Raw genomic sequence first — 24,903 nt, 5'->3', positions numbered from 1 at the left:
CAGGTCAGCCACGGTAGTTTCTGGTTGAGCTCATGCGCCGGATGTCCTCCATAGGTGACGATTCGTACTGTCTCTAGCGCGTGGCCATCATGCCTCACTCTGCAGGCCACTTCGTCCGGGTTGATGTCGTGGTGTGTAGTGACAGGCTGCCCAACGGACCTACGGTCCCCAGCTTAGGGGTGGGGCGTTCCGGACGGATGGCTGTTGTCCGCTGACATCACCGTACATGATGGGATAGTTGCCCTTCGGTTCTGTCTACTTCGACTGGAAATAGTGCTGGTCTCAGATGTTGGAACGGCATTCTCCTGGCATAACTGAAGCATGGTCCGTCGATTCCACGATTGTGGAATTTTGAATCCCATGTTCTGTAGCCTTTGTTTCAAATCTGTGCCTGTAAGGAGAGCAGAGCAGATAGGACTTAACTGTGGCTAATGTCGCTTCCTCGCTCTATTGCTCTATCGCTTCCTCGGTTTCTCGCTTTATGGCTATCTCCCTCTATTGCTCTATCGCTTTCTCGCTCTGTTGCGCTGTCGCTTTCGTGCTTTATCGTTTTCTCGCTCGATTGCTTTATTGCTCTATTGCTCTATCGCTTTGTCGCTCTATTGCTCTGTCGCTTTCTCGCTTTCTGGCTCTATTAGTTTCGCGTGCTATTATATCGTATTCTCGTCTCGTGTTATCGCTTTCTGGTCTCGTGATATCGCTTTCTCTAAATTTTAAGGCGAGAAAGCGATGGCCCTAATCAGCCAGCTTCCACGCTCAAAAGCATGAACGGAAAAAAATACGTTCAAAGAAAAGAAGACTGTTGCGTGTATCTGCGTCTTAAAGTTGATATATTTTTAAATTAGGTGGTTATAATTCTACCAAATGCCTAATTTTATGTTTATAATTCCCACATCTTTGCTCCTGACAAAGTGGAATCCGAACATTGAACTTTTCCTATCATTAAGGATTTGTTTTGGTTGCTTGCAATGTTTATATAGTGAAAGACTTGAGTTTTAAACTACACTTACGCTCAACTTAGCTAATCTGAACGAGTTAACGTGCTGCATCAGACAGAGCAAGGTTTATTTCGTCAAAACGAAAAGAAAGCCACTTCTAGCTGACGTCAGTTAAAATCAAACTTCTCAATTTGTATGTAGATTGTCAAAGTCTTCAAATGGTTTCTTTTTTGTCGTATCAACTCTTCGACTCCTTATTTCATCTATTGCTGTTGTTACTCCACTGTTGAATGATTCCAAAATTTGATACCAACATACTCAAGAACTATCGACCTGAAGAAGCGCATCAACCTCATGCTGGATGACTGTTATTCTGTTTATCGTCCGCAGAATTAAACACAGACGTTACTCCTGAAAGCTGTTATTGGTCTCGAGTGTCCAGTGGATTCTGGTGGCATCATTTTGATACGGTTGATCATTCCACACTTCTGGATATTTTCCAGCTTCAGGTTGGTATCAGTGGGATAGCACTAAATGCCAGTCAAGCATCTGAGCGTTCTCTTGGTTTGCATCTTTTCTCCATATCAGGTGGCAGTCTGTATATGTCTAGGAACAGTTTTCTGGGAGGACAGTGGAGTAGAACAAGGGTCAGTGTTAGGACCATTCGTAAACTGTCTCAAAACCATAACTGACAAGTTTGGGACTTCTCATTTCTCATATGCAGATGATGTTCAGCTGATGAATAGATTTAACACCGAATCAGTGTCTGACACCTGATAACAAGTTTAAAACTTCTGAAATAATGTCATGGAAGACCAAAAGAAAACTAAAGTTATATGACGTCAAAACTGAAGTATTGTAGTCGGAAGACAACAGCACATGGACAAGGGAGATACTGAACAAGTGAAGGTTGCTTCTGTCTGTATCTCCCCATCACAAGTTAAATACCATGGAGCACAGCTCCGTTCTGACCTTTTCATGTCTGCACAAGTGCATCATCTGTTAGGCATGGTACTTCAGATTCGTTCCATTGGTACCATTTGAAAGTATATCACTAAAGACAGTGCACATACCCTGGTCAGATGTCTTGTGTCTTACCACCTACACTTTTGCAATGGCCTTCTGAATGGAATATCCAAATTCCACATTATACCAAACACAGATAATACAGAATAGAGTTGCTAGAATTATATCTTTAACTTCGAAATATACCCCCTGGGATAATACATTTGCTCTGGTTTCAGGTACAGTACCAAGTAGACTTCTGTGCACAGTCTTTAAGTGTCACAACAACCTTGCCCCTCCATATCTGTCATCTCTCCTAACACAGTATGTGCCTTCCAGGACTCTACGTTCCCAGGATCAACAGCTCCTCAAACTACGTCAAGCTCGCCTCTGCTGTTTTAGAAAGAGCTTCTAGCATGTTGCGCCTCTCTTATGGAACTCTCTACCGATTCAAATCAAACTCGCCGCTACCCTGGACTCTTTCAGATTATGAGCATATATGTGTGGGTCGACACTGGCGTTTTACAAACATCCACTGTTATATAATTATTGGTTGTTGTTGCAATTGTATGTAATTCTAAGATGCTTCGATGAAAGAACAATACTTTGTCAGACGATAATGTGCACTTTTTGCATTACGTCACAATGTTTTGACGTCACTGCGCCATTCCAGTCTGTCCCCTCGTATTCAAACCTTTTGTTAACATTACGTCACAATGTAACTGACGTCACGAATGATGTCAGCTGCCATAGCTTCGTACAGCCTCCCTACAGTAAACTGCTTCGCCGCACCCCGTTTCTTGGTTTGCAGTTGCATCACACAGCTAACATCACTGTGGAAACATTACACTTATGTTGTCCGACGGATAAAATGTCTCACAGTTCGACTCAGAATTTTACAGAGACACAGTAATGTTTGCAAGTTTTACATTCCCACAATGCAATCGTAGAATGACTAGTCAGCTTCAGCTGAATGTACTGATCTAAGCTTTTGTTGGTAGTAGAAATGAGACGGTCATATTGCCCTGTATGGTTTAAGAGAATCACAGATGTAATTAAAATGGTCGACAAAAGATATTTAGCCCGAACATAAACCGTCACCAAACTGTTCATCAGTTGTTTTTCTAGTAACGTTTGTCTTAACGTAGGGGGCTGACACGTCAAAGGAACAGCGCGTCAGTTAGCTCTGTGCGAGGATTCTTAATTTAGGTCACAGACACCGTCGTTTGTTTTCTGTCATAGATTATACGAAATTAGACTTAGAAATTATTACAAACGGCATCTTAGAAAATAAACACAGTTCGCTCTACTTTCGTCCTGAACTATTGTAACGTAAAAGGACGACGTCTGATTGCTTTTTTTTTTGCAATAAAACATTTGATGTTACCATATTTTGCTGAAGTTATGCTTTAGACCAGAAACACAATTGGTGGCGTTTGTTTTGGACGCTTTTTTACCATGCTCTGATCTCACCTATCGTTCGACTCTGAGAAGTAAAGGGATGACTTCGTGCAGCTGCTGCCAGTGTCGAAGACGCTGATAATGAAAACAAGACCCGGATGTCAGTGATCTGATTTTAGGAGTTCTAATCCACCCCTCAACCCCCACGATCACCTTGGAGTAGTTAGGCGTAGGCGTTAACATGACAGTATCAGCTGCAACGATTCACTCAAACCTGGATTCGATTCTTCACACAAGTGAAAACATCAAAATTCATCAGACTCTGTGAAAGTGAAAGGTGAAATCCATAATCAGCTTGGGTATGTCTACCAACTGCAATTTTCATTCGATGATAAGCCCGTCGTCAAGCCAATCACGTTTCGACTTAAGTCAATGCTTGAATCAAATGAATCTATGGTGCCAGATTCAACCTTCGATGAGTCGAACCGAATCGTTGCAGCCCTAATCAGCAGCCACTGCAAGTAGAATCAACAAAACTATGTCCGCGGATACGCGGAGGTTCAGTCCTGGAGTTGCAGCTGTCATGTCAGTCACTACCTTTGAAGTCTTATAACATCATTATTGTATTTGAAATAATACTTAAGAACATTTTGTCAAATGATGAATATGATAACTATCAGAAATAACAAAATCAGTAAAGATTTATGTTCGAGTGCCTCAAAATGGACACGTCTTTTTGTTTTTTTTCTGCAACGTGAAAACAACCAAACGAGCAAAAAATGGCAGTTGAGTATAATGGCAACAATGGGTTACTGACCCTGACATTGGCCCTGTCCACTCTACCCTGCAGCTGAGAAATCCCACAGAACCCGCTTGCCAACTCACTGTGGGTAAAAATTGTCATGTTATCTGGGTAGGTCACACCGATGACACATTCAAGCATTACAATCCCTTTAGGAAAGGCTGAACATGAGAAATGGTATAATTCAGATGCGAACCATGGAAATCCTTTTAGAATTGCACTCAGCAATTTTCTAGTTATACAAATGCAGTCTGAAAATAATCTGGACCAGATACTCCCGTGACTAACATCATTATCTTTGATCTACGAATTTTGAATAAGATCGATAACGTGACTCAACCACGTCAGCGAGACTGACCACCTGACCCTTCTTACGACAAGCATGAGTTGCTGAAGATCAATTCCTACCCGGATCTGGCGGGACGGTTGACACTAAGTAACTTGGACTTGAATCCATTCTGATTTCGGGCCTGAAGCATGTCTAACTTACAGTGAAGTCAGTAATACCTTCTCTTGTATTATGATTCTTTCCCAAGACATGATGACACGATTCCTGGGGTTAAAGTAATACTTGACGATGTCTAATGTCTATACTCATCTAATCAGTAAATTAAATATATTACTAATATTACCTCTCCGACGGCCAGTTTGTCTCTTCAAAATATATGACTCGCCTGATGGTTACTATACGAGCATATCAGTCGTCTGTAGGTATCCTATCCATTCGTGTCAAGAACGTGTTCATGAGTCAGTCTGGAGCAATAAATATGACAATTGTCCAGAACTGGAACCCTTGGTATGCAGCATGTGTTTATATAAGTGATTTATTAACAACTGCTTGTGAAAGTCACCCAGTCGTGCAGTGATTGCACGAGTGATTAGACTTCAGGTCACCACCAACTGGTTGTGTAACAGGTGCGATGTCAGAGCGGTTTACGACATACTTGTGACACACATTTGTAACTTATCTCTAGAATATGTCATTACGTAGAGAATATATGGAACCACAAAGAAAAGGAAATGCTTGTGTCAAGGCTTTGATTTGCATTGAACTCATGATGTTTCTCCTTCAAAAGTATATTAAAAAAGAAAAACCAAACGAATCTTGACATGCTGTTTTTGAGTTTACTTACGTAATTCATATAACTGATTCAAACGTGACATTGCTGTTTATTTACAGTAAAATCTTAACTTTACACATTTCCAAAACCTTATTTCCCAGAAACTATTTGGGAAAACCACAAAGGGCTATTAAACCCACTAGGTCGGAGTAAAATGTATTGTGTGAACACCATGAGCATTTTGTCTGGTAGGAGATTCGACATAGGCCAGGGAATTGGATTGTTCTGGATGACGGTCGTAGTGCGCGAACGACGATGCCTAAGCCGGTATCCCTTAATCGACCTGACTTGACTCTGACATCAACACTCCAAGTATTGTTGCATCGGCTCCATAGGTTTGAGATGGTCTGTCTGGATAGGCCAAAGTGCCGTGCCGCCGCATGTTGCGATGCCCCACCCTGTTAAGCGCCGATGGCATGCCGTTTAGCATCTGTCAGTCTTGGCATTCTTGTGTCGTCAAAGCTATGGAGTACCGCTTTTCAAAGCCTACAGTCACAGGCTTCAGCTCTGGGTGATAAACAATTTCATCATGTACGTTCTGTACATGCAGCATGCGTGTTGGTGATATTCCGTTGCGTTTTGGTGCCAAATGTCAAATTTGATAATATAAGAAACAACATGGTTGTGACAGAGACCTATGGCGGTAAACCCTGCGGAGTTATACCCGTATATATACCCATATATATTCTTAGTTCATAAAGCCATGCTCTCCAAACGCCGAATGCTGTATAAGAGTTACGCCCAAATGGCGAAATATATGCCCATTTCCTTGGTATTTTCATTATTATTTCATTATTATTTGCATGTTGCTTAACCCCCGGATGCCGTTTTGTTTTGTTTTTTTATTTTAAAGTGAACTTTGTCCGAGATTTGCGCTTTCATGGATCTGCTTACGGCTATAAAATTACACAGAAATGTAGAATATGTAATTTTCTATCTGTTGGTATAAATATAACTGCGACTACCTCATCGGTTTGGGAAATAGACACTGCTAGATGTTGTCCAAAACGTTTCTGTGCGTTAAAAGACGTTCTACCATGACTCAAGAAAATACCGGATTCTGAGTGGTTGTTCAGAAAAATCAGACGGCATCAATTCTGGATTGACGCCATCTGATTCTAGGCCGTTTCACCGCGAATGAACAAGTCTTATTGTGAGAACTGCTTCCATTTGACCACAATGATGGGGGGTCATAACAACAACAACTCCATGGATTTAGACGCTGACTCGGGAATTTGCCTCATAGATCTATGCAGTTCGAATTTCTGGGATTGAACATGCGTCTGATTTCACGGCGCTTCACAACGCATGTATATACAAGATTGCCGCACTACTTCAGCTTGACCACCAACATGACTGATGTGAACACAACAGACGTGGTGGAAATGCTGATAAAAAACATTTATTTAAACTCAAAAAATACAATTTTATGATATTTCCTCCACAGTTCTATGGGAATTTCACTATCATATTACCCTCTATTATAAAAAACATTCAATTACAATACGCAGCCCCTAACATAAACAATATCTTACCCATGAATCAGAATGCTTTGCCAAAATACACCCCTATCTATACAAAATTAAGCAGCAAAACGTTAGTAAACATTTACCTACCTGGAATATGGTATATTTGTTTCCATTTAGAATGGGAAATTCGCAAGATAACGGTTCTGGCGAAACACCAGATTTATGCTACTCATAAATGACCTAATGCAAAGCATTACGTTCGCGTTCGGTTCCAATTGAAATTTAGTCGCCATCAATTCCGTACAACAGGTCTCTGATTTTCAAACACAGTAGGTTTATCTCCTAAGTAAATTTCTCCGGTTTTTTTATCGTGCACCAACAAAGGCACTCTGCTACGATTTTTTAATTCATCATCTTTACGGAAGAAAAAAAATACAGCTTGATATCTGAGCGACATACGTGTAGATGAAGTGGATGTATGTGCTAATGCATAACGTCATACTCACAAAATCAAAAATGACCCACAATAAATGTCAAAAATCGATTTTCTTCCATGACGTCAAACGTCGACAGAGAGGTCATGCATTTATAAAGATAAGGGGGCATAACTCTGCTATGTTTTACATTAGGTCAATGTAACTCAGATCACATGGCGAGAATTGGCTGTGGATACGGACAGTATATTTTCGTGATGTTTTGTTCACAGTGAACCAAACTATTCCAATACAAAGTTCGCCAGTGTGAGAGGATGCCTTTTGGTAGTTTCACAATTTGTAAGAAAAGATGCCAATGTACTACATCAGAAAGCAGATAATAGCAATTTGGATGGCCCAGGCCGATACATAATTTAGTTTTTAGATTTCGATATTCTCCTGTTTGTGTAGATGTATTTTTATTAATTTTGCATCATTATTAACAGAGTAACAGACACATCTTCAAATGTAATGAAATAACTGAAAATAATGCGACATTTTAGTTGACGTCATGGCATGTTTTGTGCATTTTGTGACATCGGAAAAAGACGACACGTTTGCTGATTAGTATATATGTAACCTAATTTCTACTCAGTGTGTACAAGATCTCGGCTTCTATTCTTCAAAATTGAACGCTTTTAGACAAAACATAAAATGAATGGTTTTACCACTGGAATAGTGCCCTGAATATATCAACAAATTAGACAATTTAACGAAGTCGCACCTGGTCAATCAATATTCTTGATTATTCTATCTATAAAAACGACACAAACCAATGCAATGAACAAGACAATTCCTTTCAATATGTGTGTCTCTACATTTCATAAAATGTACAAATCATTTTCATTAATATTATCAGTTTTACTTATAAGTTGGAATTAATATAATGAAACTGCAATATTTATCCCAACGTATTGAAAATTGTACATCAAAGTTAACTAAAGCACATGTAGCAGTAATGACTACGTGTGACCTTCCAACACTTGTGTACAGGCTTAAAACTTTTCTTTGTTTACATTTCAAACAAGCCCTGTCTTTCGAACACAGCGTTCGTTTTCACATCAAGTATATTTCGTTTCGGTTCGTCTAGACAGTCGGTATTCTTGACAAAGACCATTTGTAATTTGATTCTAAGATGTTTGAGGAATTCAATGATGCATTTGTCACAGCTGACTATGGAATATACATGATGTAATAGGCGTCTCAATATCGGCCTTCTCAAAACGTGATTTTGTAAAGTTTCAGAGTTATACAATATACATGACAATGTGTGCTTTCGTTGTGTGTTTTCCTATCTTCTTGCGTCATACGCATTGGAATTTTGTTGTATAATTTTTTCGTAATCTTTTTCTCTTCTTGTTGTAAACATTTCAGAAATTCTTCAGCTGCACCTGGGCGTCTATAAATAACGGGAGGGTTAGTTTGACCATCTCAACGAACGACCACATAACCGAATCCACATGCTCCGTGCACCTGTACTCTTTGTTTAACACTTCGATTAAGGGATTGGGCCACCGTATCAATTGGTTTAATGATAGCTTCGAAGTCAATGTAAATAATATATGGTACTGGCATTTTATTTTTATTGCTAGTAAATTCTAAAATATTATTATTTTCCTTTGGAATATCTATTAATTCGTACGGCTTTCTCCCCTACACCTAGGCAATCATCCCTAAGTGATTCGAGTAGATCTGACCTAGAAAACCCGTGAAGGCACCTTTCAAAGTGTTTCTTTCCCCAGTGTTTCGATTGATTTTACAACAGTCGGCTAAAATTCTTTATCCATGTATAGTGATATTTTTCACCTTGTTCTACCATAAATATATTAATTATTTTCCAGTGATCCTTATACATTAAAGGACTTATCCTGTGTACTACTACGTTTTTACCTTCATGTCCGAATACGTTTATAGCTAAGTCTGGATTTTGTTTTTCTACTTTTGGGACCTGAGAGATACGGGTGGGTTCATCCATACCTTCCCAATTGATACCATCATCTTCTGGATAACTAGAAAGTCTGTCCGAGTTTTTTTAGCTGGAAATTTAGCAGATCTTATCGCTATCCTCACACAATTATCACCAGGGTTTTTAACGTTAACCATAGCATGTTTTTTTCTTAAAATACTCCGGCAATGGTAAGTACTTTCCACCTCTCAGTGGTACATAGTTTGCTATATCCAGATAAACCATGTTAATTTTATCAACAACCTAACCAGACCCCCTGTTAGTGTAACGTTCTAAGGTTTCTCGATTTGTTTCAAATGACCTGTCTATAGAAGAGTTGATAGTGTCAGGTTGTGTTGTAACTTCTTGATTACCTCTGAAGTAAATATTGGTGTATTCAGTTACTTCATTTGCCTGTTGTTTTTCTAGTGCCATCTTTAATGTGAGTTGAAACTTAATACCTCTTAAATCTTTCATTTCTTACTTTATCAAATACCAATTGTTTTATATCTTCAACGTCTATGTTTCGTTGAATTTCCATCTTCCACCCTCTCAAATTCGTTCCTACATCATGCTCAACAGGCGTGAATTGTAATTTTATATATAGGTTTTTGTTCCTGTAGTAATTCAATGAGCTCAGATTTCCTCATACGAGAACAACCCCGCATTTCTAGTTCACGATCTTGGTTCACGAGCTCTTTCACAGTGGATGTTTTTTTTACACTTTAAACCTAACACATCTAGTAACTCGTGTTTCCTCGTGCGAGAATAATGTTCACGTGCTTGTTTTTTTCAATTCATTCACTGTAAACATGTTACATGCACAGTTGATTGTGTAATCTGATACTAAAAAGTTGTAGGTCTCAGCGGGCACAGTTCAGCTGGGTATTGTTCGTAACCTATAAATTCACATTTAGACTTTTATGTTTTCAATTAGTACACCATGACAACACACATAGACGATTTTATTACCGCTTGTGAAAAATCAATTGAAAATCATACTTTATCTGACTTGTTAACGTTTGATTGGGATAGGACAATAACAAGGAGAACACAAGTTATGTAAAACTTTATTTCAAGAAGTAACTATTCAGACTTAGGTTCAATAATGAAATTCAAGCGAACAGAATTTTACCGAAAAATGACAGGCCTTATAGTTTGACTATATCAATAACAAAAGCACACACAATTCCAGATTCAGATGAAAATCCACAAGAGTCTTCATTGTTTAAAGCTATTTCATGTATTTCTAGGGTAATCCAAAAAGAAATTACAAAAAAGTCATTGATAAAACTTTATATTTTCCACACAAAGAAAAATATACTGATTTACCACGGAATGGAATAAATATTTATAATTTACAACTTTTCACACAAATTCAAACAAATGCTAAAAATAGCACCCCTTTAGATAATCCTATTTTAAGAATTAAAATACATGAATTACCTAATTAAACTCAGTTTGCTAATTGGGTAAAATTATACGATAAAAGTAAACCAATAATTATAAATGGTAAAATATCTGGTTATTATCCATTAAGGGAAACTGATAAAGAACCTGATTAGAATAATATTCGTAGACCTCTTGTTAAAGGGTCAAAATATTCAGGGGTGGTTGATGTTAGTTCTTTAAGTACTAATAGTACTGGTACTTCACTTGGTGTTAAGTTACAAACTGCGGTTGTAGAAAAGGGTGAAGATAAACCTGAAGATACTTTAGATGAATTACTAAATGATGAAACAGAAGAGAAGGTCACTGGTAATGAATATTTGAACTGATCTTATATATATTATGAGATATTTAGGGCGATCCAGAACCATTCATAGTGCCTTTTTATCACTAGTCATAAATATTTACATGGAAAATGAAAAGTGGTCCTGTTATGGGGTTTATAAATCAAAATGAGTGAGGGAAGGATAGGTTATTATATTATGGATTATATGGGTTGAGCCAGAACCACCATTGTGTACACTACTAGCTGTATAGTCGTCGGAGGAGATAGACGATGACCAAGGTTCTGTGCGGCTTCCTCAATGTACTCAAACATACGTATCTATGTATGTTTGTTCTGTCCTATTTGGCAACAAGCAAAACACCAGTGGGAACATGTGTCCTTGAACTGTTGCATGCAAAGTACATATTTGGTCAAATATCCTGGATGCTGAGGAAAATGTACCATCTCTAAAGACTGTGTCAACATCACACAAACGATCAAGGTTCTTGTCATTTGTGAAGATAAGTATTTGGTCTCCGTCACCGGTAGAGTGTAGGAACTGGTCACCAGCATCAGTCAAAGCCCACTGTCCTTCGAGTCTGATGTCTTGTCTTGGGAAGACCAGGCAGGGTTTTCTGGCGTTGACGGTACAGGATTGTCTTCAATGATGTAAACGCTGGAATCCCTCGAAGAAGACCGTCAGGCCCTGTATCATGGTGCTTTCGTAAGCTGGCTAACTCATCGTCGTAAATCTTAGGGATCGGCGTTGTCTCAGTCTTCGCTCTGTGAATCAGCGTGGATTTGAATGCACCAACTTCAAAGATGAATACAGGATCCGCATGGTTGTGGGCGTTTTCTGCTGTCTGGAGTCGATCTTGACATGTCACGATGTAAGATGAACAGGTTGATTCTAGACATTCCCAGTAGGTCTTCTCTCCCCTCCGACGATTAAGGCGAAACTTGCTCTTGTTGAAATATAGATGTCTTCCCCAACGGACGCTCTTTACGAACTTAACTCTAAACATTTGCCATTTTTCATGCAAGGGTGAAGAAACTTTAATGACACCATACTTATATACCCAATGCACAAAAACAACGAATTGGTCTACTCCTACAGTGTTTTCATAGTAAAAGAGTAGATAATAATATAACAATACCATTCTCAGCGTACATAGCGGCGATTTCTTTCTGTATACGTGTGCTTTTATAATGTAATTAAGTTCAAATTAAATTGAGCAATGATAAGTAAATCTTATCAACTCATGACTTATCTCATCCGAGAGTTGAGATTAAGATCACCTTTTATCGTAAAATGTCTTTAATTGTTAGGAATCTGTTTTTCTCGGTGTTTGATTTAATGAATGTGTGTACTTCGCGGCATATACTCCATTTTAGAAGCGTCTACATTGCAGCACCCTGTTCATATCGTCGTTATCTACTTCGCGGTACTGGGGAAATCTGATTGATCTACTTCCTGGTACGACACCCCTCATAACCTCAAAATATTTACATGTTTATGTACGATTTATTTAGCAAAGCCAGGAGAATCCCCGACAAACACGTCCACTTCTCCTCCATCTGTGCGTTTGTGAGAGTGAGGTTACTCTCTACAAGGCTCATTCCCTTTAGTTATTAGGGTGTCCTCCCATTTTATGTATTTTTAACTCGATAGGTACGGATAATTAATTAGGCGATGTGGGTATGTCATGACTGATTGATTTCTCAGGTTTAGGTGAATTTGGTATTGGAGAGTCCACATACTATGATCAGAGGGGATTTAGCAACCATGTTGGAGTGAAAGAATAACAAAACTCAGTAATAGAGTAATGAGTATCCTTTTTATGCATTATGAAAATGGGAATGGTGAATTAACACAAAATGCCCAATACCTGTCCTGCATGTCATACATATATGTATCATAAAATGATAATGTATCAACTGAATAATACATAAAAACACTTTTATGATATGTACAGCATCACATTTTAGTTAAAAGTTGCATGCGTTGAGCTTGTTAGATGTTTTGAAGATTAATGGGAGAGGTAGAGAAGGACACCCCCACTTGGGAACTTGGGAACAGTGAGACGCCACTGTTCAGTGGTTACAGATATACGGCCTTCTGTGCTTTGTGCTTATTATAGTAAGGATGGTGATGTAGATGAAACTTTCGCAGGAAAATTAGGTGATGTGGGTATAATACGTCAACAGGCAGCTGTGCAGTCAAACAAACAGTTTGTTGTTTTAACCTGTCTGACAGTTGTTATATCTGACCAGGGCGACTATGACAAGCTGATGTTATCACATGTGGGATAGCCGTGGTGTATCATTTATTCTTTCATTCATTCTGATACGTACTTATTCTTTTATTTCTTTCATTCATTGATGTATACAACCTCCAAGACAATGAAAAAAACTATGCATTTTGAGTGGAAGTGCAGATTCTTGTACCTGTTAGAAATTAGCGGAATGAAGTCAAAATGAGTTGAATTTTGTGCCATGATACTTATAAATATATCTTCATTCATATACAACCTCAAAAACACAGGAAGAGATGTATTTTGAAGTAAAAGTAATTATTGTGGCATATTTTTTAAAAATCGCGCTGAATTCGCAAAATTAAGTCAAAATCACTTCAATTTTGTGTCATGATACGCATAGAGGCAGTTTCATATTCTCCCTCATTGGCCAAATGTTTTTCGCCCATGGGAGATATTTTTTTAAAAATCGCTCTAAATTAGCAGAATTAAGTGAAAATAAGCTGAATTTCGTATTGCGACACTAATAAATATACTTTCATTTATTTAAAAACAGCAAAACATGGAAAAATATGTATTTTCAGTAAAAGTAAATATTCTCGTCCATGGGCCACTACTTTTTTCACCCATGGGCGAGATTTTTTAAACTCACTCTCAGTTAGCAGAGTCAAGTCACAACGAGCTGAAACTTGTGTCATGATACTTATTAACATCTTTTCATTCATTTACAACCTCCAAAGCATTTATTCTGGACGAAATGAAACATTCTCTCCCATTGGCGAGCGAGTTTAAATTTTGAGTTTTCGAAAAAAGGTTTTTACACTTTTTCATCCTTAGCACCTATAGATAACAGCTGCATGTTTAGTTTTGCCAAATCCCTTGTGAGAGAGTGGCCACAGTGCGGAGAGTTTCTGGACTTTTGTGAGTCCAGAATTAAACTGTGACGTGTTAAACACTATCCAATATGCCGGGAAGCGGATTTTGGCATTCGTGTAAGTGTATTTTCGAAAACATCCCAACTGATTCTGGGTTCATCGGCGACGTTTCAGAATTGTCATTACTGGTGGGATGAAAACTTGATATCAGTGATCAATAATATGCTATTTTTGAAATTCAATAATCCCAGCAATTATCCGATTTTCACATTTCAAAACATACAGCAAATAATGCTCTGAATCGCAGTTTTGTATAGTGTGAAAAATGGCGACATTTACGATGAAGCCTATTTTGAAAGGCAATTTTAAGCATTTTAGCTGGGTCTGAGATAATAGTGGGTGGTATCAGGGAACGGGGAATTCAAAACTGTGAAGTATCTATATGTGCGTGGTATATTTAGAATTTTATTGGACTTCAAAGTGAGGGGTGAAGAGGAAGGACATATATGTCCCTGTGGCAGGGGGTTAACACAATATTTAGCAATATTCCAGTTACGGCCTGTAAGGAATCGAGTCTGGGACATATAAACCAGTGAGTGATGTCATGAACGTCCCCGTCATGAACGTCCCCGTCGCACTTACCACCAGCGGGAGGTGAAGTCTTACGAAGATACTCCACGGAGTTCATCGAGCGGTTTGAGGCTCACCAGCCATACTCCCTTGCGGATTTGAAATAGAGGATGTAAGAACTGATTGGTACCTCCGTCAAACAAGTGTCACGAGAATCAACTTAATGTCATTCTCGATCACCTTTTTTTACCACCCATTGAGTCTAGATCTATACAAATCAAACCAACGTCCGCTTGTGTAAGAGACTATCTGTTATCAGAAGGAAAGTTAAAAAATCATCGTCATCACTCGTGGTTAGTGAGAATGTAACTCGTGCTTGCCTCCTTTATAAAGCCCTGCAAATGCCACATCCGACAGTCACATCCGTACCGTCTATCGACACACAAGAACTGCACGATGGTCTTCAGGCTTTTGATTAGTCTGGCGGTTGTCATGGCAGCTGTGGCTGACATAGACGTGGAGCTGAGGAAGCGTTCGTCGATATTCCTGCCGTACAGCTACCAGAATGGCCCACAATACTCACTTTCGGAAGTTGCTGTGGAACAACTAACGTACGATCCGGACAACAAAATCCTTTACACAGTTGGTGAGTTGAGATAGGTGTATGCTTAAAGGACCTCAAGAAACTTGCTATTAATCGTCAGTAAAGGTGCATATTGTGTTAATTATTAAATGGTTGGCTGGCTAGACTTGTAGAGACCATGTTGCCCCGATACCTAGTAGAGATCGACCTCCAACATAATACAATGCGTGAAATGTGCCATTTGCAGGGATAGTGCCAGAAAACCATAACCCTTTCCATATTCATATATTCCATAAGGTATCTCAGACTACATAATGAACATGTGTTTGAGTCCCTAACAAATAAGTTAAGACACCAGGTGTTCACGAAAAGGTGAAAGTATCCAGGTCGTGCCGATGATATCCATCACCAACACCACAAGAAGAGGAGTCGTGGAGCAACTCAATATTGTCATCAGTGTAGCATGGATAAAATAATATAACTCAAATATAACGACGAAGGTTCCTTGTTGACCTTGTGCGATATGCAGATAAAAATCGCCAAATACTGAATTTCAAACAGACTAGGTTAGTATGTTAGCATGTTATAACATCATTCTCGGGTGTGCCTAAAACAGACTCCATTGCATACAAATAGACTATACTCCTGAGTATGGCGTTAAACATTATCACAGAAAAATGTCGACGCAATTTTTTAAATTAAAACAAATAAAATTGTTTTTCCTCCTTGAACTTTGATCAGGTGATCTCAGTCCTACAGAAGATCGGCTGACAAGCGGGGACGATAGTCTATATTTAACTGCTTAACATCATATTCACCAACTGAAAGCATTACGTCATTCTGATATGCTAGTTAGAGGGCAACAACCTGACTCACTGCCAAACATAACCGTTCTCGTGATTACCGATGCTTACCATTTATTTGACGCTCTGAAGGCGGCCCCATAACCTTTGAATCGTGTTAGTACCATCTTCCAGCCCTCTCTGAAATATTGTTTATGGATTATGTCTATTTTTATTTATACTAACCAGGGATGCACGGGGTTGTTTCTGTCTATCAAAATACTGTGTTTTCAAAAACTTGGTTTTAGTATTTTGCCCGGTGTGCAATCCTCACTATCAGCTTAACTCATGCATTTATATCCATGCATGTAACATGACTCCAACAAAAGGTTTAAGTTTGGGAATGTGTTATAACACTGTAACGTCTTTGTAAAGACGCATTACGTTACTTCCTGTTGCTAGGCGACACGGTCGTGCACGTTATCGACGTGTCTAACCCAAACCACATGATTATCCTGGCTTATGTGGAATATCCGGGGATGGAGTTTACGGACGTGGAGTTCTGCGGGGGTTACATCTTCACGGCCTTGGACAACAGAACGGACAGAGCCAATGGCAAGATGATTGTCTTTGAATACAAACAGGCAACCAAACAGATCAATGAAGTTCGGCAAGTTAAAGGTACGAATATACACTTACTCTCGCATCAAACCACTCACTCACTCACTCACTCACTCACTCACCCACACACTCACTCACTCACACGCTCACTCGCTCGCTCACACATTCAGACACTCACTCAGACACTCATTCACTCAGACACTCACTCACACACTCAGACACTCACTCACACACTCAGACACTCACTCACTCACACACACACACTCACTCACTCACCCACTCACTCACTCAGACACTCACTCACTCACTCAGACACTCACTCACACACTCACACACTCACACACACACTCGCTCCCTCATTCACTCACGCACTCACTCACACACTCACACACTCACTCACTCACTCACTCACTCTGTCCACAGTGGGCGCTATTCCCGACATGGTCAAGCCGACGAAGGACTGTAAAAAGATTATCGTGGCCGTGGAGGGTGAGGCGTACGAGTACCCCCCAAACCACATCATTGACCCCCCGGGACTCGTCGTCATCGTCAACTTCCCCTTGGGAGTCGGCTTCAACCCGATGGTATCCACGCTGGATTTTGAACGTTTTAACAACAGGTATACAGCCAAAGGTGCTTGCCGCCCATAGGTTTTGGTCATGGCTGGCAAGTTTTACATCTAACCAGCCCTTTGGTCAGGTTGGATTTACCTTCTATAAAGTATCGAACGTGACGTTAGCACTGTTGTCAAATGTTTGAGCTCACATTAGTCAACCAGACTCAGAAAACACGGGTGTGAATTCGAAATATTTAGGCATTTATATGAAAATAATGATGTTTATCATGTAAAGAACACAAAGAATAACACGTTAAAGCAACATAGTGTCATTCCTGTCATTCAGTGGTTCTTGTGTTAACCGGAATGTAACCGGAACACTGAACATGTTCTTGTCTGTTCATGTTCTCTGTCCGTTCGCAGAGTACCAACCCTGGAAGAGTCCGGCGTCCGACACGTGTACAGGGAGAACAACAATCCCTTCTCCAACGACGTGGAACCTGAATACATCGCCATCAATGCTGACGACACGAAGGCATACATAATGTTACAGGTGATGGTTGTAATAAGCTTCCCTTCAGATGTTGCTAAGAAACCAGAACAATAAGGTCGTCGTGGTAGTAGTAGTAGTAGTAGTAGAAGTAGTAGTAGTAGTAGTAGTAGTAGTAGTAGTAGTAGTAGTAGTAGTAGTAGTAGTAGTAGTAGTAGTAGTAGTAGTAGTAGTAGTAGTATCAGTAGTAGTAGTAGTGGTGGTGGTGGTAGAAGCAGCAGCTGTAGCAGCAGTAGTAGTAGCGGTAGTAGTAGTAGTAGTAATTTTGTCCCGTAAAACATTTAAATGAAGTTAAATAAAAATGCAGCCTATGTATTTAGCAATTTTCACTTTTGGATTTCCAGCCACATCAAGGCGCTAACCACAAGTCACTTACGTAAATTATATTTCCGCTAAGGATGTAAATATTGTTTACAGGAGAACAATGCTGTGGCGACAGTTGACCTCGAGACTCAGACAATATCCGAGGTGTATGGACTGGGATACAAGAACTGGACCTCATTTATTCTGGACCCAAGTGATCGGGACGGTGGTAAGCTTTCGTACACGTTGGTGTAACTCAGTGTTTTACAGCATCCCAGTTTATCGTTTTCAAACAATTTCAGTTGGCGGACTCATGAAAGCGGAGTGCATCATTCTCTATGCTTCCATTCACTGCTTGTCCCACTTCTCTCACGATTAACTTCAGCAGCCGAGACGTTGTATGTTGAGGCCTTAAACACCATTCACTTCACTTGCACTGACTCGTTCCTTCACGATATTCCCCAGGTGCTCACAGGAAGTCCTATACGATCTACGGGATGTACCAACCAGACACGTTCGTCCACTTCCAATTCAAGGGAGGTAACTACCTGGTGATGGCGAACGAGGGGGATGCCAAGGTGTACGACTATGGCTCGTATCAGTGGTCCGAGGAAGCTCGTGGCTCCAAAATTGCATCTCAAGGTCAGACATCGGCGTTATCGTTGTAAGGTTGTCTTTGATAATCAGATGAAAATAATTCAATATTTCCTTAAATTTAAAACGTATATGATGAGTATCCATTTTACAGCAATATGGCATTGGGTTCCTGGGATTACAAACCATAACGCACAGGAGTGATGTGATGTATGACAGGTATGCATCTATATCCCATCCTCGGTATCAGGGTATACGTTACGCTAAATCTCCTTTATTACCTGCCTTGGCGTGTCAACGCTGAAGAGGTAGAGTGAGTACTTGCATATATTTTTTGGACCTGTCCATTTGCCTTATGATTTCCTTCAAAATCTGAGTCGTATTGCGAAGAAACCTTCGCGGTTGCGATCGCTATCTTTGTTAACACTCGGTTGTAACGGCTGATTGTGTACTGAGGGAATGCGGAGCCAGCAAAGGGAGGTGATGGAATTTTTCGGCCATATATGTATCCAGGGTTTAGTGGAGATTTATCGGATCGTATACCCTGGAGATTATCGTGGATGTGTTTATCCTAACCATCCAATGTATGTTGATGAATGCTCTTGGTGTTTATTATTCTCTCTTAACCGCACGTTTATGTTTACTTTTTGCTGCTGCAGATCTCCAACACATTGACTTCGCCACTCAGGAACTTTTGTCGGACAACAGTAAACTGGGTGAGTTTCACGTTTGCACTGACTGAATTGCATTTTGTGCAGAGTAACCGACAGCAATTTTATCCAGTAAAGAGCTGTATCCCTTGTGCATATCAGTAATCAAGATGAGTGACGCTATAAGACACAATGACATTCGCTGGTACCTTGCAACGTATCGAGACCAACGCGCTCATTCACAGAGAGAGAGAGTGATATGCATTCCAGGGATATGTATGACATTTTGAAATATTATCTATACAGCTATCCCATTTGCCTCTTGTTTTATGCATTCGACCTCGAGACCGTCAGAAAGCACTTCATGCAAGGTAATTCTTTGCAGGGCGGCTTAAATTTGGTGTGTCACCCTCGGAAAGGAACAGTGGGGGTTTCTTAAAGGCGATGTTCACTTATGGAGGAAGAGGCTGGTCTATCAGACGAGCGGAAGACATGTCTCTCATCTACGACAGCGGCGACGACATCGTAGACAGAACTCTTCAAAAGCAACATGATCTGTTTAATTGTGAAATTGACGACGAACATGATCAGCCGTACGAGAGTTTCGACATGAGATCGGATAACAAGGTAACTTGTGTCTGTTCAGTAACATTCAGCATTATTTCAGATGATCTGTGAATTACCTAGTCTGTATCAGGGTATCGATCTACCCATTGGTTTATTGTTAATGGCCGAACTAAGTGATTGTCCAGGTATATGGTCACGGTCTGTAACAAATCTAGTATGGACCAGATAATCCTGTATTCTTAGTTCTATAAAAAGATATGTAAAGCTGAAGTTCTAACGTGGATCTTCACGGGTCTTCAAGCATATGAGACACGACGACACGTTTCAACCTAGTGAGTTAACCGATCCCTTTAGTCGCCAAATTCAGTGGAAGCTAAAGTCAAGATTTCATGACCAGGATCTCATGTACAGTCAGGATCTCATGTACAGTCAGGATCTCATGTACAGTCAGGATCTCATGTACAGTCAGGATCTCATGTACAGTCAGTATCTAATGTACAATCAGTATCTCATGTACAGTCAGGATCTCATGTACAGTCAGGATCTCACATACAGTCCTGTTATAACTGATTCTTCAACTGTCCCACACGAGAAACTTCAATTTTAAACAATCTGTCACGTTTACTTGTGTGTCGAGTAGCTCCAGACTACCTGAGGCCTATATACCATCACTTTAACAATCGAGCTTGGCCCTTCATGAGGTCTTAAGAGAGCTGTCAGAATGTTTTCTGATAGGCACCATGAAGGAATTTCGATAGCTTGCAGGATGTTTCTTGATAGTCAGGTCAAGGACGCGGGCAAATTAAAGGTATCGGTGACACAGTTTTTGTCGGAAAGCTGTCGTTATTTTGAATTCTGCTTTTTTGTTTCTGTTTTCTAAGGCTGATAATCGCGTTTTCGTTAAATGGCTACTATTTTGATTCCTTAAAACATGACTATGGTACCGCCAGGACCATTAAGTGGACTCGCGTTCATGAGAAAATATATTCAGAGGGGCCAATGTATGGACAGTACCAGAAGAGACTCAGTATAATCACCGTGTACCTTTATCCCCAGGGCGTGGAGACGGAGGATGTGACAGTCGGGGAGGTAGACGGCTACACGCTCTTCTTTGTCGCCAACGAGAGACCAGGAACCATTGTAACCTACTCTGTGAAGAACGACTTGAGTCATCCAAAGTTCCAGCATTTCTACTCTGGCATCCCCGAAACTCGAGGAAGAACGTGGCAACAGATGTATGAAGACTCGGATATAACAGAGCTCGATTGTGAAGATAACAAGTACGTTATATGAATACGTCATCGTAGATTAAATACGTCCGGGGATCAATGACAGGATAGTCATAAAGGAACAGTTTCTACCAATCCCTGTCTGTAACTTAAGGTCAACGTAATGCACTCCGCGGCTTTCTTGGTTAGGGTCTCGTTATTTAATGGGTTTGTGGCACTCACCCGCTGACAGGTGAACAGCTGTTAATATTTTCTTTCATACTTCCAAACTCCTTCACGTCCAAAGCCCCTCAGAAGAGCACTCTGTTCAAAAAGAGAGGACGTTACACTTAATCTCCCTCTAGCTCAAAACAGTAAGCTCATCTCCTAAATCACTCACTCTGATTTTTTTCTGTTACCAGGTTTGTCCCTGCGTCGCAGAGTCCCACCGGAAAACCCATCCTATTTGCCGGCGGTTCCGTGTCAGGAACAGTCTCCATTTTGGATGTGATAGTTGACGACTAATAACCCTAGACTCTGTTGGCTCATCACTTACCACTGAATTACCTAGATTTATGAATGACTGAGGCTTTATATAATATTCCAGCAGTATGGCAACTACAGGGGAGGATACAAAAGGTTACCCCATGTAGAATGGAACCCTGGTTTTCGGAGACCAAGGGAACAATGTGACCACTGGGTTATCTTCCGTTAAGATGAGTCTCAACCCATTGCAGTTGCTACTATACTGAACATCAAAAGAAACGTAACATTTTGTGGTCAAGTTTTTAAATAGAAGACATATTCAGGAAAGCTCACTTTAATGAAATCTCTTTTTTCGAAACATTTGTTCCTTTTGCTGTTAACAAACGCAGGTGTAATCAAATTCATTCACATTTCTTTGCACCCTCCCCATTTCTGACATTTCCGTATATGCCGTTCATAATGATTTCAAACGAACGTCAGCACAGAAGAAAAGCTTCCAAAGCTTGCTTGTATGGTAACAAATGCATTTTGTTTGTGTCAGTCAATCATGACGCTTATCATGTACTGAGAATATCTGTGTGTGCTATTCTCCAAATGTAAACCGTTCTCACAAGTGCCTAATATTTTAAATCAGACACGAGGATATAATCTGAACAGTAAAGGGCACGCAACTCTAGCTTTATGCCGAGGTTTGAAATAGACGAACATACTACTTTTACTTTTACTAGATGTCAGTTTTTCGAAACTTGGGTTTCTATTGGTGTTCAGTATATTACCAGCAAGCAATATAAAGAAGGAAGTTGAAACCAAGTTCAAGCGCGTACTGAAATTGCTCAAGTGTGTAGTTTCCTTATTCTTTTTAGAAAATCTAGCACTTGTCCACCACCTGTATCAAACCATTTACAACAAAAAACATCTGGTGATGTCTTTGTTATAATATCATGAAATGATTCAGGCTCAAGCCTCTGAAGATTTGTCAAAGTCAAAGATAGTATGCAACCAATACAATATTGATTTTTAATGCTTTAACTGGGAAATACGGCTAGAGTTTGACAGTGAGAAGAAGAAACCAATAATACTGAAACCAATATCTCAGATATAGATTCAACTGTCATGTTCATCAGCTGTCTTATCAAAGACAGCTTCAATGACTTTACCTAGGACAAATCTTCAGGTTTTTCAACACCACCTTCCTACACAGTTATACGCACAACCTTTATCTTTGTACTGTGAACTTGCGAATATAGATATGTCGATTTTTGGCTCTCAGCGAATTTTTGGTTTTATATATTTGCTTTGAAATGTCCAGTTTAAATATTTGTGTATGTCTGTGATCGAGTGTACACGTCAGTGTTAAATTTCAATATTTTTTAATTATTTTAAAATAATACATCCATAATAGCATTCCTACGTCTAATATGAGCCTCGCGAACAGAACTGATATGCATATCAAAAGCTTTTCCAACTCAGGTATGTGCATCATCCTGCCTGTGTCCACCGTTGTCCTACTTTCACTCATCTATCTTGGGCCAAGCACTGCCCTGGGTGTTTGGTTTTGTTTGTAACAGGGACTCAGAAAATAAAATATGAATTACCACAAAACATAAGTTCTATTTACTTTTAGTGCCTTTGAATATACACGTATGTTGCGATCTTGTAGAGGATAGTTTATGATGCATCCATCTGTTGACCATGGTTACCCTGGAAGAGCTAGAGAGATTACTAATTTGGCTGGAGTCATCTGAACAAATGGAGTTTTAATGTATATAAGAATACACGTCAGATACTCTGTGTTTTAGAATGATTGTTCTGGTCACACGTTGATCAGTATGCTTGTGAAGCATGCTTTTTCTCCATACTTCGCATAAACCACATTTATCATTGATTTGTAGTGATCTGTTTTTCTACACAACAATCAGCAATATTCAAGTAATCTGTAACTAACTGAGTCTTGACCAGGAGTATTTTTTGTCACACCGACGACTCAGTTTAGATTCCCAGTGTGTGTTACTGGAATACGTAACACTATACTCACTTGATCAAGCAGTTCAATAACATCGATCTACGGTACTGGGATTCGATGACAAGTATGATGCTTTAAGAGGTAAAAATAACTGGACCTCTAGTGTCAAAAAGATACTTCAGTCTTGATTGGAATGATTACATCCGGAGATGTATTTAATGTAACAAAATGTAACAGCACGAAAGTATTATATGATTTAACTCAGAGGTAATAATATATGTATTTTGAAAAATGCTACTCTTCACTATGTTTACACAATAAGTTAATTCATTTTTCCTGTTTTTAATCATTCATTCTTACAGGACAATATCCTCTCGACATTATTGTTCCGTTCATTGTATGCGAATACCAGAAAAGAATAAATAAGGAAAGATTTTTTTAACTCCCGAACAGACAAATTCTATACCCTCATGTCACAAAGTACCTTCCAGTGAATATATACTAGTATATACCAATACCTTTACAATGAATAACAGACCTCCTGCATTACATATGTGATATTATTTACTATGTACTCATCTCCACTGCACCTTCTGCTACGGTATGTTAAAATGTTTAGTAGGCCTACGGCCTTTCGGTACTGTGAATTAAGATTGACTGACATGTATCAAACAAGTCAATGAGCCTGACCATCTGATCATGTCAGTCACACCTTACAACAGGTATAGGTGACATAGGTGGCTGATCCTTCAGGGGATTAAGATGTGAATACTGAAAATAAGCTGTTGAGCACAAGAAATGTACAGACTGCTGGGTGTGTTCTTTTGGCATTGTCCTGTAAAACGATTGTTTATGAACTGGTGAATAATGTGACAAGACATTCTGCAATTATTCCACGTAATTTCAACTCAAAACATTACACATCAGCCTCGTATCCTGCTGAACTTAACAATAACTCGGTTATTTACAGACCACCGCCATATAGCTGGACTATTGCTGAGTTCAATATTAGAATCGTAAATACTATTTCAGAATTAACGATAAGATAGGTACCCTTGAAAGACCAGTCAAAACCATTTACTTTATATGCATCAGACACATTAAATCACAACCATAGACAAAATAAGTGTTTTATGACATGCTTTAAATGCACCGCATATAGTCCTCATCATTAAGTTGTAAATATCCAAGGGAACCACTCATGGAGGAGTCATTAGTGAAACATCATGACATGTTGTATAATCAATGATGTTCACTGCACTGTGTATAGGGGGTTTCATATTGGTTACACTTGTGATTACCATTGAGTGCAACGGGGCGAACTTTCCAGTATTTGGGGCTGATCGTATATTACTCTCCTCGAACGGTATGCTATCTGTCAATACCTACTCAAACTAAATATGATATGCTTTAGTTATTCTATTCGTTTTTAAAGCGAAAACGACCTTGAAAAAATCACAAGCTAGCGTCAA

The 24,903-nt window shown here is 39.5% G+C and overlaps 1 protein-coding gene across 1 annotated transcript; it reads left to right on the top strand.

The window, feature by feature from the left end:
- Positions 1-15,024: 15,024 nt before the first annotated feature.
- Positions 15,025-23,070, top strand: LOC137257552 (mesenchyme-specific cell surface glycoprotein-like). Its single transcript, XM_067794876.1, has 10 exons — positions 15,025-15,214; positions 16,396-16,614; positions 16,978-17,173; positions 17,534-17,663; positions 18,078-18,192; positions 18,429-18,605; positions 19,217-19,273; positions 19,593-19,834; positions 20,831-21,054; positions 21,405-23,070. Exons 1-10 carry the CDS (start codon positions 15,025-15,027, stop codon positions 21,505-21,507), a joined length of 1,653 nt encoding a protein of 550 aa, XP_067650977.1. The 3' UTR covers positions 21,508-23,070.
- Positions 23,071-24,903: the final 1,833 nt, after the last annotated feature.

Source organism: Haliotis asinina, chromosome 12 (assembly GCF_037392515.1).
Source record: "Haliotis asinina isolate JCU_RB_2024 chromosome 12, JCU_Hal_asi_v2, whole genome shotgun sequence".
Classification (NCBI taxonomy): Eukaryota; Metazoa; Mollusca; class Gastropoda; order Lepetellida; family Haliotidae; genus Haliotis; species Haliotis asinina.
This window is presented reverse-complemented; position numbering and strand designations above follow the sequence as displayed.

Excerpts from the sequence above, each read along its gene's own strand:
- LOC137257552 (XM_067794876.1), top strand. The coding sequence starts at position 15,025 with ATGGTCTTCAGGCTTTTGATTAGTCTGGCGGTTGTCATGGCAGCTGTG. Across the intron at positions 18,193-18,428 it reads CCCAAGTGATCGGGACGGTG|GTGCTCACAGGAAGTCCTAT; the intron begins GTAAGCTTTCGT and ends GATATTCCCCAG. Across the intron at positions 19,274-19,592 it reads GTCGGACAACAGTAAACTGG|GGCGGCTTAAATTTGGTGTG; the intron begins GTGAGTTTCACG and ends AATTCTTTGCAG.